The sequence below is a fragment of the Hyperolius riggenbachi genome, chromosome 5 (assembly GCF_040937935.1).
Source record: "Hyperolius riggenbachi isolate aHypRig1 chromosome 5, aHypRig1.pri, whole genome shotgun sequence".
NCBI classification, from domain to species: domain Eukaryota; kingdom Metazoa; phylum Chordata; class Amphibia; order Anura; family Hyperoliidae; genus Hyperolius; species Hyperolius riggenbachi.
Window position 1 is genome coordinate 332,290,524 of NC_090650.1, and position 12,260 is coordinate 332,302,783.

At 40.2% G+C, this 12,260-nt stretch overlaps 1 protein-coding gene across 2 annotated transcripts in view; it reads right to left on the reverse strand.

The window, feature by feature from the left end:
- Nucleotides 1-12,260, reverse strand: part of CCDC178 (coiled-coil domain containing 178) — a 392,130-nt gene that overhangs the window by 291,487 nt on the left and 88,383 nt on the right. For both annotated transcript variants that reach the window (XM_068237320.1, XM_068237319.1), the window contains 2 exons: nucleotides 11,925-12,067; nucleotides 5,823-5,976 (listed from right to left, as the gene is read on the reverse strand). In XM_068237320.1, coding sequence (XP_068093421.1) covers nucleotides 5,823-5,976; nucleotides 11,925-12,067 — 297 coding nt within the window. The remainder of the gene's footprint in view (nucleotides 1-5,822; nucleotides 5,977-11,924; nucleotides 12,068-12,260) is intronic.

Below are 12,260 nucleotides of genomic sequence, written 5' to 3' on the forward strand. Positions count from 1 at the left end.
GGTCTGCTATCGTGCAGCTGATGTGTGTTTACAAGTAGTTTGAACAACTTGTAAACGACTTGTACTTGTTTTGAATGTGTAGTCCGTCATTCCGCTTGCGTGCGCAGTATGTATATGAGTTGGTAATTTATCTGTCTAGACGTGTGGACATACACTTTGTGCGGTGCGCCAAGTTGTGCAGTTCGTTGGGTCGTGCGGATGTTGTGCGCTATTTGGACGTGTGGACGTAGCTTAAGAGGCAAGACAGAGTTTGTTAGACTTCACACTTCATTGAACAATTATCCAATTCCTAATCAGCAGCTTTCATATTCGGTTAAATATATTTTGCAAATTTAATAATTTCCTGTCTGAACAGGAAGTAAGGGAATTTTTTTAAATGGAGTTCCAGGACAGCAACCCAAAAGAGGTAGTCAGCTCTTATTACACTATCAAAGACTTCAATATTTTTTCTCTGTAGTAATGCTATTAGTGTAGTTTTAAGATGCTAACCATTCAAGATTAATAATCAGCCCAGTACATAGTGGGATTCCAACACCCTTCGGACAGGTTAAGGAGTCACGGGGCCGATGTGTGTCATGTATGGATCACCACCTTTTATCAAGATATTTTTGCTAAAACTAGTATTTACATAACAACTCCTCCTGTACCTCCTTGTAAGATGTGTTGGTGGGGAATGTGCACTCCTAATAATATTGGCTGACGTGCCAGGTTCCATCTGGGCACACTTCGGACGTGTATCGATACTTGAATGAGAGAAGAACGGCACCGTCATGGAGTTGTTATTTAAGTTCTTCTATTCTTCATTACATGACGCATACAACAACATTTTGAGGTATCCAGGGGGGTATATAAAGAGGAACTCCAGTGAAAATAATGTAATAAAAACAGTGCCTCATTTTTACAATGGTTATGTATAAATGATTTAGTCAGTGTTTGCCCATTGTAAAATCTTTCCTCTTCCTGATTTACATTCTGACATTTATCACATGGTGACATTTTTACTGCTGGCAGGTGATGTCAGTGGAAGGAGATTCTGCTTTTTTGGCAGTTGTAAACAGCTGTTATATCCCACAATGCAACAAGGCTCCCACAGTGTGATGTCAGAACCTTGGTCCTGACATCACACTGTGGGAGGAGTTTCACCAAAATATTAGCCATACAGAGCCCCCTGATGATCCGTTTGTAAAAAGGAAAATATTTTTCATGGGAAAGGGAGTTACTGATTGGGAGGCTACTGATTGGGATGAAGTTCAATTCATGGTTTCTCTTTAAGCACAGTATGTATAGGCCCATCACATCACCACAACTGAGCTAATGGTTCATCTCTCTTTGTCGCTGCAGGATTGTAAACCAGAGTTTGCTTATTAATAGTTTGATAGTTTGGTGTTGTCGTTTGCAGGACTTGGGATTTATTCACAGTGGCTGCATTATTTTTGGTTGTTTTAACGTGTGGATATTTGTAATTTTCTTTAATAAACAGTTTGCATTATACAGATCTCTCATCAATGGCTTATGATGAAAAAGTGGTCACTGTAGAGGTAAGAGGCAGCACTGCAGAAATTGATTGTTATGAGATGACGCGGAAGACTGGCAAATATCAGTTCTGAGCGCATGGTGAAAAATATATATTTTTTCTACCATGAAAGGCAAATTTAACTTCAGCAAAACATGTTTTTGTGTTTATATTTTTAAACTAGATTAAAAAAATACATAAAACTGGATTTAAAAGGACTGGGGAAGTGTCTGACTCAAACTTTTGGTACTTTGCCATACATATAAATTGCACCAATATAAATTTCCTTCATCTAGAATACTATCCAACATGTGATGGGAGGACAAAGTAAATTAACCATGGGTCTTTTCTTTCGCAAAGTTAATGTTATTTCGACAAGTATGTAGAAATGCAGAACAGAATTTATATTTATTTACAGCTAATATGAAATTATCAATCCAAAACTCAAATTTAATGCTTGAAAGGAAGTTAATTCCATTGAGCTATGCACTGAAATTAGTAGTCTAGAGTCATTCTGATTCCTTCTTTCACAACAGACTGAATTTACATGATACAATCCACACTCATCACTGCTACTAACGGGGCATCGGACAGGATTACACTAGACAAGCAGACTGGTCTCATTCATGTCCAGCAGAAAAGAGAATTATGCAATATTTGCCCTTTACTCTAGCCAAGTGCTTGGGGATAAAGCAAGTAGACGTACCTTTAGTGCTAAATAAAGTGCTTTTAGCAGATTTTAGTGTTTTTAGTAGATGTCCTTTTAGTGCTAAATAAAAATACTTTCCAGTCACTCTGGTTAGTCCTTACTACTACTTCAGGAGAGGTTAGCCTGTATACCTCTGCTATAAAATTATATTATACTCATACCATAATATTAGACCATACATACTGCCTGTAAACTGGATGATTGTTCTTGTTAAAAAACAAACGGTCTAGGAGTGTGACCATCCAGTTTCCTGTTCCTAAAGCCCCTGGAAACCCGAGCGGGGGATGGCATCTTCCCATAGGCTCTGTTGATGGTTGCAGGCTGCTAAAATTCTACATACATTGTGTTGTGTGTCGAGGTCACCTGTCATACTGCACCATAAGCCTCCTGGTCTCCCTTTAGTTTCCCAATGATTCTACACAATCCTGGTAACACCTTCCCTGAATGTTTCTTATTAGAACAACAAAGTCGATCAAAAACTCAAAGAGACTCAGAGACTAAATTATAAATAGATTTATAAATACCTCCAAAATACCTTCAACCAGAATTTAGACTCTCATTGGAAGCTACAGGAAGCATTTAGAGGCTGTAATTTCTGCAAAACAAGGATCTACTAAATATTGAATTTATTTCTTTTTGTGGTGCCCAAATTTATGCACCTGCCTAATTTTGTTTAAACAATTATTGCACACTTTCTGTAAAACCAATAAACTTAATTTCACTTCTCAAATATGACTGTGTGTGTCCCCTATATGATATATTTAACTGAAATTTTTTATCATAACAACCAACGATTTATACAGGAAAATCATGACAATTAACAAGGTTGCCCAAACTTTCGCATCCCACTGTGCCTGGGGCTTCCTCCAACCCCATCCGCATGGATCGCTCCGTTGAGCGGAGGGACCGGAGCCTTCAACCTTGTACATGAGGACTGTTGCCCAGCTGGGATTAGGACTCAATCCCTTGGATGACAGTTTGTGGTCAAGGCTATACCTACTGTATCCGTTGCTAGTCTAGAGCCTACCAATTCTTCTATTATCATGAAGGGAAGAGGAAGGATGACAAGCGGAGCACCACAAAGCAGTTTTGGCAGTCAGGGTGAGTAGGAGCACAAAGGGGTAGATGCCGGGCGTCACTAAAGGCCCATACACACGTCTGATTTTTTGGAACGACGGGTCGTTTGAACGTCCCGTCGTTCAGACGTCCGCCCGCTAAATCGGGCGTGTGTACAGACTGTCGTTCGCGTGATAAGACTGAGTTTGAGCGATCCGCCGGGATGGCTAATGTTAATCTTGCTCTGTACGCTCTTAAAAACCTAAAGAAAGATTCTTATTGATTCCTGTAATGCTGGTCTCCTGCAATACAAGGTCACTTAAAATACAATTGTATAGTTCCACCCCAAATGCAATGTCAAATACAGTTCACAAAGGCTATATGACGGGGTTTTAAATGAACCAAGAGTCTTTTATTCTTCAATTTTCAAATTTCTGCAAGATTGCGGACAAAGTACATAGACAGCCAATACAGGACTCCACATCATAAAAAAAAGGACTGCCTAACACGTGTTTCACGGTCAAAGACCGCTTCCTCAGAGGCATACAGTGTACACACATATCAACTGTCGGTTCAACGACAATATCCCAGCGCAATCTGTAGACTCAATAGAAATGCACTCCTAGAAGAGATCCGGGACCCAGAAGCGCATCCAGGAAAAGGAAGTCCTTGCAGAAATTTGAAAATTGAAGAATAAAAGACTCTTGGTTCATTTAAAACCCCGTCATATAGCCTTTGTGAACTGTATTTGACAATGCTGGTCTCCTGCTTGGTTCTCTGTTAATAAGTCTAGTTTTCACTTGACTATGTTGTCTGTTGAAAACAGACATGGCCTAGCCATGTACTGGTCAATTATTGTCCAATATACCAAGCCTATCAATCCCTATCTGATTCTAATTCTATCGGATAGTAATTCCTACACTACCTGGCAGACTAGATTTAGATCAATTTCAGGAGAAATCTAAAGAGCATCCAACTGCAAGTGTTGTGCTGCTCAATACAATGCTTAAGTATGGCGGTGTTGATCCTCCGCCATTCCTATTTCACCCACTCACACAGAGATTTAACAACTAGTCTGATTAAACACAAGATACACTGCCCAAAATTAACTGAAAATGAATCAATCAGGTATGTTGGGACAACAGACAACTGGCAGATTTAATCAGAGGTCATATGGTCAAGTGATCAAATGTTTATTCTTATAGTGTTGGTATCCAGTTTTACCTAGTAATACTGGTTAGGTTTCCCTGCCCTTTGACTAGTCTTCAACCATGTTATCTAAAATGTTGTTGTTGTGCAATAAATATAATATAGCTGTATTAAGAACCAAGACAGATCTGAAAACTTTGTTTTGTAATGTGAGAGAAGTCTTTACTTCTGTACAGTGCCGTGGAAGGTGACGGCATTAATCAATAATAAAAATAATAATAACAGCATTAAAGCAATAGCGTGTGTGTGTGTGTGTGTGTGTGTGTGTGTGTGTGTGTGTGTGTGTGTGTGTGTGTGTACGTGTGTGTGTGTGTATGACATTTGCTTTATGCTCCTCCTCTCACTGCCTGATGAAGCGGGGTCACGCCCGTGAAACGCGTTGCAATATCTTGTGGAGTGTATCTATAATAAAAGTAATTGTGTTATAACTTGACACATTCGTTTGTCATATCCTTTGGAGCTGTTTAGGTTCCACCTCCCACCACTTCCATGTTTTAAAAATGTTACCATCTTTTATACTTTTGGCGCCTCTGTCTACTTAATACTAATTGCCTGGCAGTTCTGCTGATCATTCTGGTCAGTAGTGTCTGTATCACACACCTAAAACAAGCATGCAGCTAAACTTGACAGTTTTTTTTGTCAGAAAGACCTGATCTGCATGCTTGATTGGGGTCTATGGCTAAAAGTATTAGAGGCAGAGGATCAGCAGGATAGCCAGACAACTGGTACTGTATTGTTTAAAGGATACCTTAGTTATTTTTCTTTGAAAAAGGATGCCTTCTGTGTTTGGGGAGCTGTGCAGAGTCTAACCGTACCTCCCGTGCCCTGGCATCACCCTCTGCTCTGCTACAATTCAGCCCATTTTGTGCCTCCTGGTCGGTGCAGTCGGTGACTTCTGACTCGGACATACTATGCTGCACATGCGCAGTATACCCACTACAGCCCCCTAAGCCCGCGGTCCCTGGCGACTCCATATGACATGGGCGCACACGTGCAGTCGTAAGGTGCCCTGGTGGACATACTGCACATGTGCAGCATAGTATGTCTGGGTCGGAGGTAGCCAACCCCACCAATCAGGAGGCACAGATCTTGCCAAATTGAAGCAGAGCAGAGGGTAATGCCAGGGCATGGGAGGTGCGGTAAGACTCTGCACAGCTCCCCATACACACAGTAGGCATCCTTTTTCGAACCCCATTAGAGCTAAGGTATCCTTTAAAATTAAATAAATATGTCAGCTATCATATCCCTCTCCCTTCAGGATCCCTTTAACAAATACTAAATAGTATGCTAAATATAACAGGAGTTATTCTCCCCTTTTGTTACTAAGGTACCCACTTGTCGGTTCCAGGAAGCCTCGCTCTCTGTAAGTTGTTCTTTTTCACTTAATAATTTACTGTAGAGCTTTTTACCATCCTCAACCTTGCTTTCAGTATCCGTCAAGTCAGCAGAACATTTATCCCATACATTCTTCGCGTTGCACAGCTTGTCCCTAGAATTGTGGGAGAGAACAAACATGGAAGATGGTAAGCTGGAATTATCTGTTGCATACATGGGGCCTGATGTACTAACTAGCAGTAATATTGCAGTGCAGAGACAGCATACTTACCGGCACAATTGCAGCAGTGTACTGCGAGTTACACTATTAGTGCAACCCGTGGTACTCAAGTACCAAGTAACGTGATTGAGTAAGGTGTGTTACCACAGCAAAGCTTGTGTAACTTGAGTCCCGCCAGTCATGCTAATATCGTAACTCGCGGTACACTGCTGCGGTAGTATTGGTAATATTGCTGTGCACAGTTTCTGCACGACATTAGTGCATCAGGCCCATGGTCGTTAAACTTCTTTTAGTACATTCCTTTTTCACTGTTAAAGTCCAAGCTCAAACACACTTTAATATGTATTTACAAAATAATTTTAAATATGTTATCCATAAAGATTTTGTTAAAAAAAATGATAAAAGAAAATATCTTACTCAGTAACCAACAGCTGCCTTTTTACACTAAATCATTCTGAAACACTCTGCTATTAGCTGCACATTTCATTGCCCAGACTATTCATTTTCTGAACTGAGAGTAATCTTGATTAAAGTAAACCGAGCAGCATATTTGGCCCACATGGCATTTTAAAGGAAACCTAAAATAATTAAAAATAAGTCAGTTTAATTTTCCTGGGGCTTCTACCGGCCCCCTGCAGCTGCCCTGTCCCCGCGCCGGGGATAAAAGATCATCTGGTCCCCCGCAGTCACCCACTTTCGCGTGGCCAGGGCCGTGCAGGCACAGTGACCATTGACTGGCTGAGTCACCAGAAACTAAAGTAGGTTGCTGCTGGGGGGCCAGAGGATCTGTTTGTCTCAGCATGGGAACAGAGTGGCTGTGGGGGTCTGGTGGAAGCCTAGGTAAGTTCAACTGGTTTTTGTTTTTTTTATTTTATTAGTTTGGGTTTCCACTAAAATGCATGCTAACAATGAGGCTTATTACTTTAAAAAATTCCATTCTACTTCTTTTTACATTTAAATGTTTGTTAGAGGCTTTTATTACCCTATTTCTGCTGCCTGCTGTTTGCAGAAAGAGCAGGCAGATAAGGACTGCTGTATTTAACAGTAGCAATGAGTAAACACAAGCTTTCATTAGCACGCGCAGGGGGAGGGATAGGACACTATTCTTCAGACAGTATAGAGAAGTCACATTCACACCTTCCCATGGATAAATAAGGGCAGAGGGGAGGGAAATGGCAGCTCCTACAGTTATTAGAAACCAAGAATAAGTGCAGAAAAAAAAGCTGCTTGGATAACTTTAAGACACCATGCTGGCATAGCCTGCTGTAGACTACTCACATGAAGTGGAATTTCAAGACCCCACTTTATGAACAGAAATCGAACGCATAGCTGGGGGTTTCCAGCTGTATGGACAGGCGTAAAGCTGTAAGCAAGCACAGCTATAAAACTAATTTGAAAATGCAAAGTTAAGTTAAAAGGAATAATTTACACTAACTGGCATTTGTGCATTTAGAATTCAACAACTTTAATTGGTGGTTTAGTTGGGCTTCAATAGTATAACTGTAATGAAGTCAGCCAGGGGGAGGATGGCTGCTCAAGGATCTCCAATTTCCAGGCCAGAGAAAGCCAACATTTTTCAGCAGCAGCCTTTAATTACTGGCAGTGGGAAACCCTGAACATGATGACAGCTTTTCAACTAAAAAGAAAAGTTTGCTGCAAAGAAGTAAATTCACTGTAGTGCTTGGGTCTATGTATACGGAAATTTGTTATGCATTCAAATTACCACTAAAAGTAGTCTTTAAGTGAAATATGATATATACAGGAAATCTAACCTGCATACAACACAATCAATTGCTTAAAGGACATCCAAGGTGAAAATAAACTGATGAGTAAAAAAAATTGTATCTATCCTCCTTCTCCTAAAAATTACTTTTTTTTAGCTATCCCAGTTTTATTTTATATTTAAATCTAGTTTTTAAGCTTTTACTGTTTCATTATCTCTGCTCAATGACACATTCATTGAAGTATGCCAGAGCTCAAATCTATGAACTATTGACCCTCTTTATCTCTTTCTTGCTCTCAGAAGCCATTTACTGACAGGAAAGTGTTTTATGGCTGTAATTACTTATCAGTGAGCGTTATGCTGACCCAGACAGAAACTGTCACTGCATACCTGATGTTTAACTCTTCCAGGCAGAGAAAAAAAAAAGGAACACAGCCTAGTTATTTGTGTGCTAGGCACTATACATACACATGTCTATCTCATCATGACACATGTCACCTCAGTTGTCCTTTAAAAGATATTAACTTTATTCTTAATATGATCCATGCAATAGTAAATGGAACACATACATCTTTGCAGTGACTTTTTTACCATCTCATAATTATGCATGCAATATTGCCAATAGCAGTCACTCTCACTCTCTAAACATACACACCTGACGGGACCAATAGCACACTACAGGAATAGTGCTATACAATGAACTGTGTACTAGCCGCTGGCAATAGGTCACAAACTGCTTAAATCTTTACTGTGAGCAATACATACAGTGAACATTTAGCCACTTGAGAATGAGATCAGTGCAATAGTGCCAAAGGAACTGTGCATTATCCTGACAGCCACATAACGTGAAGTGGGTTAATTAAGTACTACACCAAGCTTGGAACTTTTTCCTATAGGGACTGTGGATGTTTACAGATAAAAATGACTATTTCTGCAACCTTTTTTTAAACACTTCTGATGCATGTTTTAAACAGAATTGCCGGAATATAGCATTTTAATTTCTAAATTTTCCACCTTTTTTTCTTATTTTTTGAGGCTTTTACAATGTTTCTTTGACAAATACCAGGTAGTTCCTCAGGTGTGCCATATGACCATAGTGAAATCAAGGACTATGCAATTTGTGCATTATGTTGGAATGTTGGACACTAAGGGTTAATGGTATGTTGGGTGGAGCAATTGGGATCTCCGGTGAGGTTTCCCATCTCTGTATGTATATTTGTGTGTATGTATTCAGTCGCAGCTAAGCACCAGATGAAGGACTACAGTCTGTAACATGTAGTGCTCCTGTTCTGGAACACACAGCAATGTTTTTTGCAGCCAGTGGTGTGTCATCTCCTTCTTTATATGGTTTGACCAAGGACTGAGCAATCCGGTCGAGACTCGGCACCGGCTCATTACCAGGACTCATACATCTGAATCACTTCCTTGGCACCACACATACAATTAGTTCCTCAGGTGTGTATGTATAGGGAGTGAGAAGGCTAGTATTGGCAATATTACATGCATAAATATGACTTGATAAACAATTCACTGTGAATACATATGCATTTGATTTACTATTGCATGGATCATCTTTTAAAGAGAACCCGAGGTGTGTTTAAAGAATGTTATCTGCATACAGAGGCTGGATCTGCCTATACAGCTCAGCCTCTGTTGCTATCCCAAACCCCACTAAGGTCCCCCTGCACTCTGCAATCCCTCATAAATCACAGCCATGCTGTGAGGCTGTGTTTACATCTGTAGTGTCAGTCTCAGCTGCTTCCCCGCCTCCTGCATAGCTCCGGTCCCTGCCTCCGTCCCTTCCCTCCAATCAGCAGGGAGGGAAGGGATGCAGGCGGGGACAGGAGTTCTGCAGGAGGCGGGGAGAGCAGCAGACTGACACTATAGAGATAAACACAGCCAGTTCTGACAAGCTGTTTGTCAGCAGCGTGGCTGTGATTAATGAGAGATTGCAGAGTGCAGGGGGACCTTAGGGGGGTTTGGGATAGCAACAGAGGCTGGGCTGTATAGGCAGATCCAGCCTCTGTATGCAGATAATATTCTTCAAACCCACCTCGGGTTCTCTTTAAGCAATTGATTGTGTTGTATGTAGTTTAGATTTCCTGTATATATCTTATTTCACTTAAAAACATGCTAATTTTAGTGGTAATTTTAGTACGTAACAAATTTTCATATACAAAGACCCAAGCGCTACTGTGAATTTTTCTTTGCAGCAGTCTTCCACGCACAGTATAGCAGCTGGGCAAATGGATTTGCGTTTGACACCATATGTCATAAATAGCCTTTCAGTGCCTCCAACAAAGATAGTTGTAAAAGAAACGTTAAATTAACGCGTGTGCATCCTATTTCTGCCAGTGAAGGCAAAATTCTATTAGCCTTTCTCTCTTTATTTAATAATCTCAATCTTCATGTATTAATAATTGCATCCTATTATTATTAAAAGTATTACTTAGTGAAAACATTACAGTATAATGCATTTTACAAATTACAGCATGCTATGATCTTGCTAACAATCTTGTTTGTTATATAGTGTAGAATGTTAGTATTAGGAAACTTATGAATTGTAATCTGATACTGAATAAAACAAATGCTAACATCTTTACCTACCGTAAACATGGTTAAACTAAACATATTACACAATAAATACATAATCATTGGCTAGCTTCAGGGATACATACATGGACAAACAATTGGTAGTTGAGGAAGGTGATTTTCCAAGCTAATATAAATGTGTGAGCGTCTACAACTTGTATACGCATGTTGACTACCAGAAAGCAAAACTGGAGCATGCACAGAGCATAGCCGACAATGGTTTTAGGGAAATTCACTAAATTGAAAGCCAGCTATCAGCATTCAGCAATAACATTGTGCTCACTTGGTAAACACCAGTCTGTACCAATGCATTTACAGTAAGTGGGAATCTATTATAAACATTTCCCCTGACATTTATGCAATAGTGGGGGAAACACAGCACCTGTCTATGCTAAGGCTGAACACATGCTGCCTGTTGTGTTACTGAGGACACATACTGCTTGTTAACATGGGAACACTTGGTTTTTGTTTAAGGCATTGGGAGACACTTGTTGCCTGTTATGTTACTGGGGACATTTATGTTATTTGGGTACACATGCTACCTGTTTATTTTACTGTAGGCCACATGCAGCCTATGGTAACACATGTAGAATAATATTATTTGGTTGAAAATGTAGCTTATTTTTTGATTATTATTTAGTATTTATATAGCACCGACATCTCCCGCAGCGCTGTACAGAGTATATATAGTCTTGTCACTTAACTGTCCCTCAGAGCACCTCACAATCTAATTCCTACCATAGTCATATGTCTATGTATGTATTGTGTATTGTTTGTATTGTAGTCTACGGCCAATATAGAGGGAAGATTATTAACGCAGCAATATGTTTTTGGAATGTGTGAAGAAACCAGAGTGCCCGGAGGAAACCCACACAGACACAGGGAGAACATACAAACTCCGTACAGATAGTGCCCTGGTTGAGATTCAAATTGGAGACCCAGCGCTGCAAGGCAAGGGAGCTAACCACTGCGCCACAGTGCTGTAACGGTTACTGGGGAATATATACAGCCTGTGTTACTTGGGTACACGTGCAACATAATTATATTATTGGGCGACGCATGCTGCATAATTATGTTATTGGGCGACGCATGCTGCATAATTATGTTATTGGGACACACATGTGGCCTAATTATATTAATGGGGAAAACATGTAGCCTATGCATTTTAACTGTGCATTTCAACCATTCATGTGAATTAGCCCGGGGAAAATATATAAAGGACATCAAATGTTCTCATGGAAAGCAAGATTTTAGGAAACAATGGATTTCTTTTGTTGCATCTGCAACACAGGCAAGTTGCAATTGCCTTGTATTAACACTGCAATCCCATTCACAGCAAGACCAGAAATACCAGCAGAATCCTGCTAAAAAGCAGCTAAATACAACTTGCAGCATTTAAAGATACAATGCAATGTAACAGCAACAATACAAGCCAGCGTTCACATCGCCATAGGATACAATTCAACATCCTGATACTGAGATCACGATCCATTCAAAAAGGCTTTAAAATGTACATCAGAAGCAAAACAGATATCCACACGTAGTACTCTAGAACTAAAGCACTCACCTGCAGGCCTGCAGGGCTCCCCTCACTTCAGCCAGCTGGGCTGCCATATCACTCCTCTCTTTATTGGCTTCTGCAGTAACCTTATCAAAACTCAGTGTGGCTGCTTTCAGTTCCACCTCTGCACCATTAAGCAACTTTGTTGCCTGAAAAGGAAATCAAGAAAGGCATTATATAAATAGTGGCTGCAAATAGTTGAGGCCCGATGCTGTGAGAAATTAATTCAGCTTATAATTTCGCTTATAAGTAACAAATAAGTGAGCAAGAACGATCTCCCATAATGCATCACTGCCAAACATACAAATCATCTCTTTGTGCCCCTAAATGCCAGGCACACAT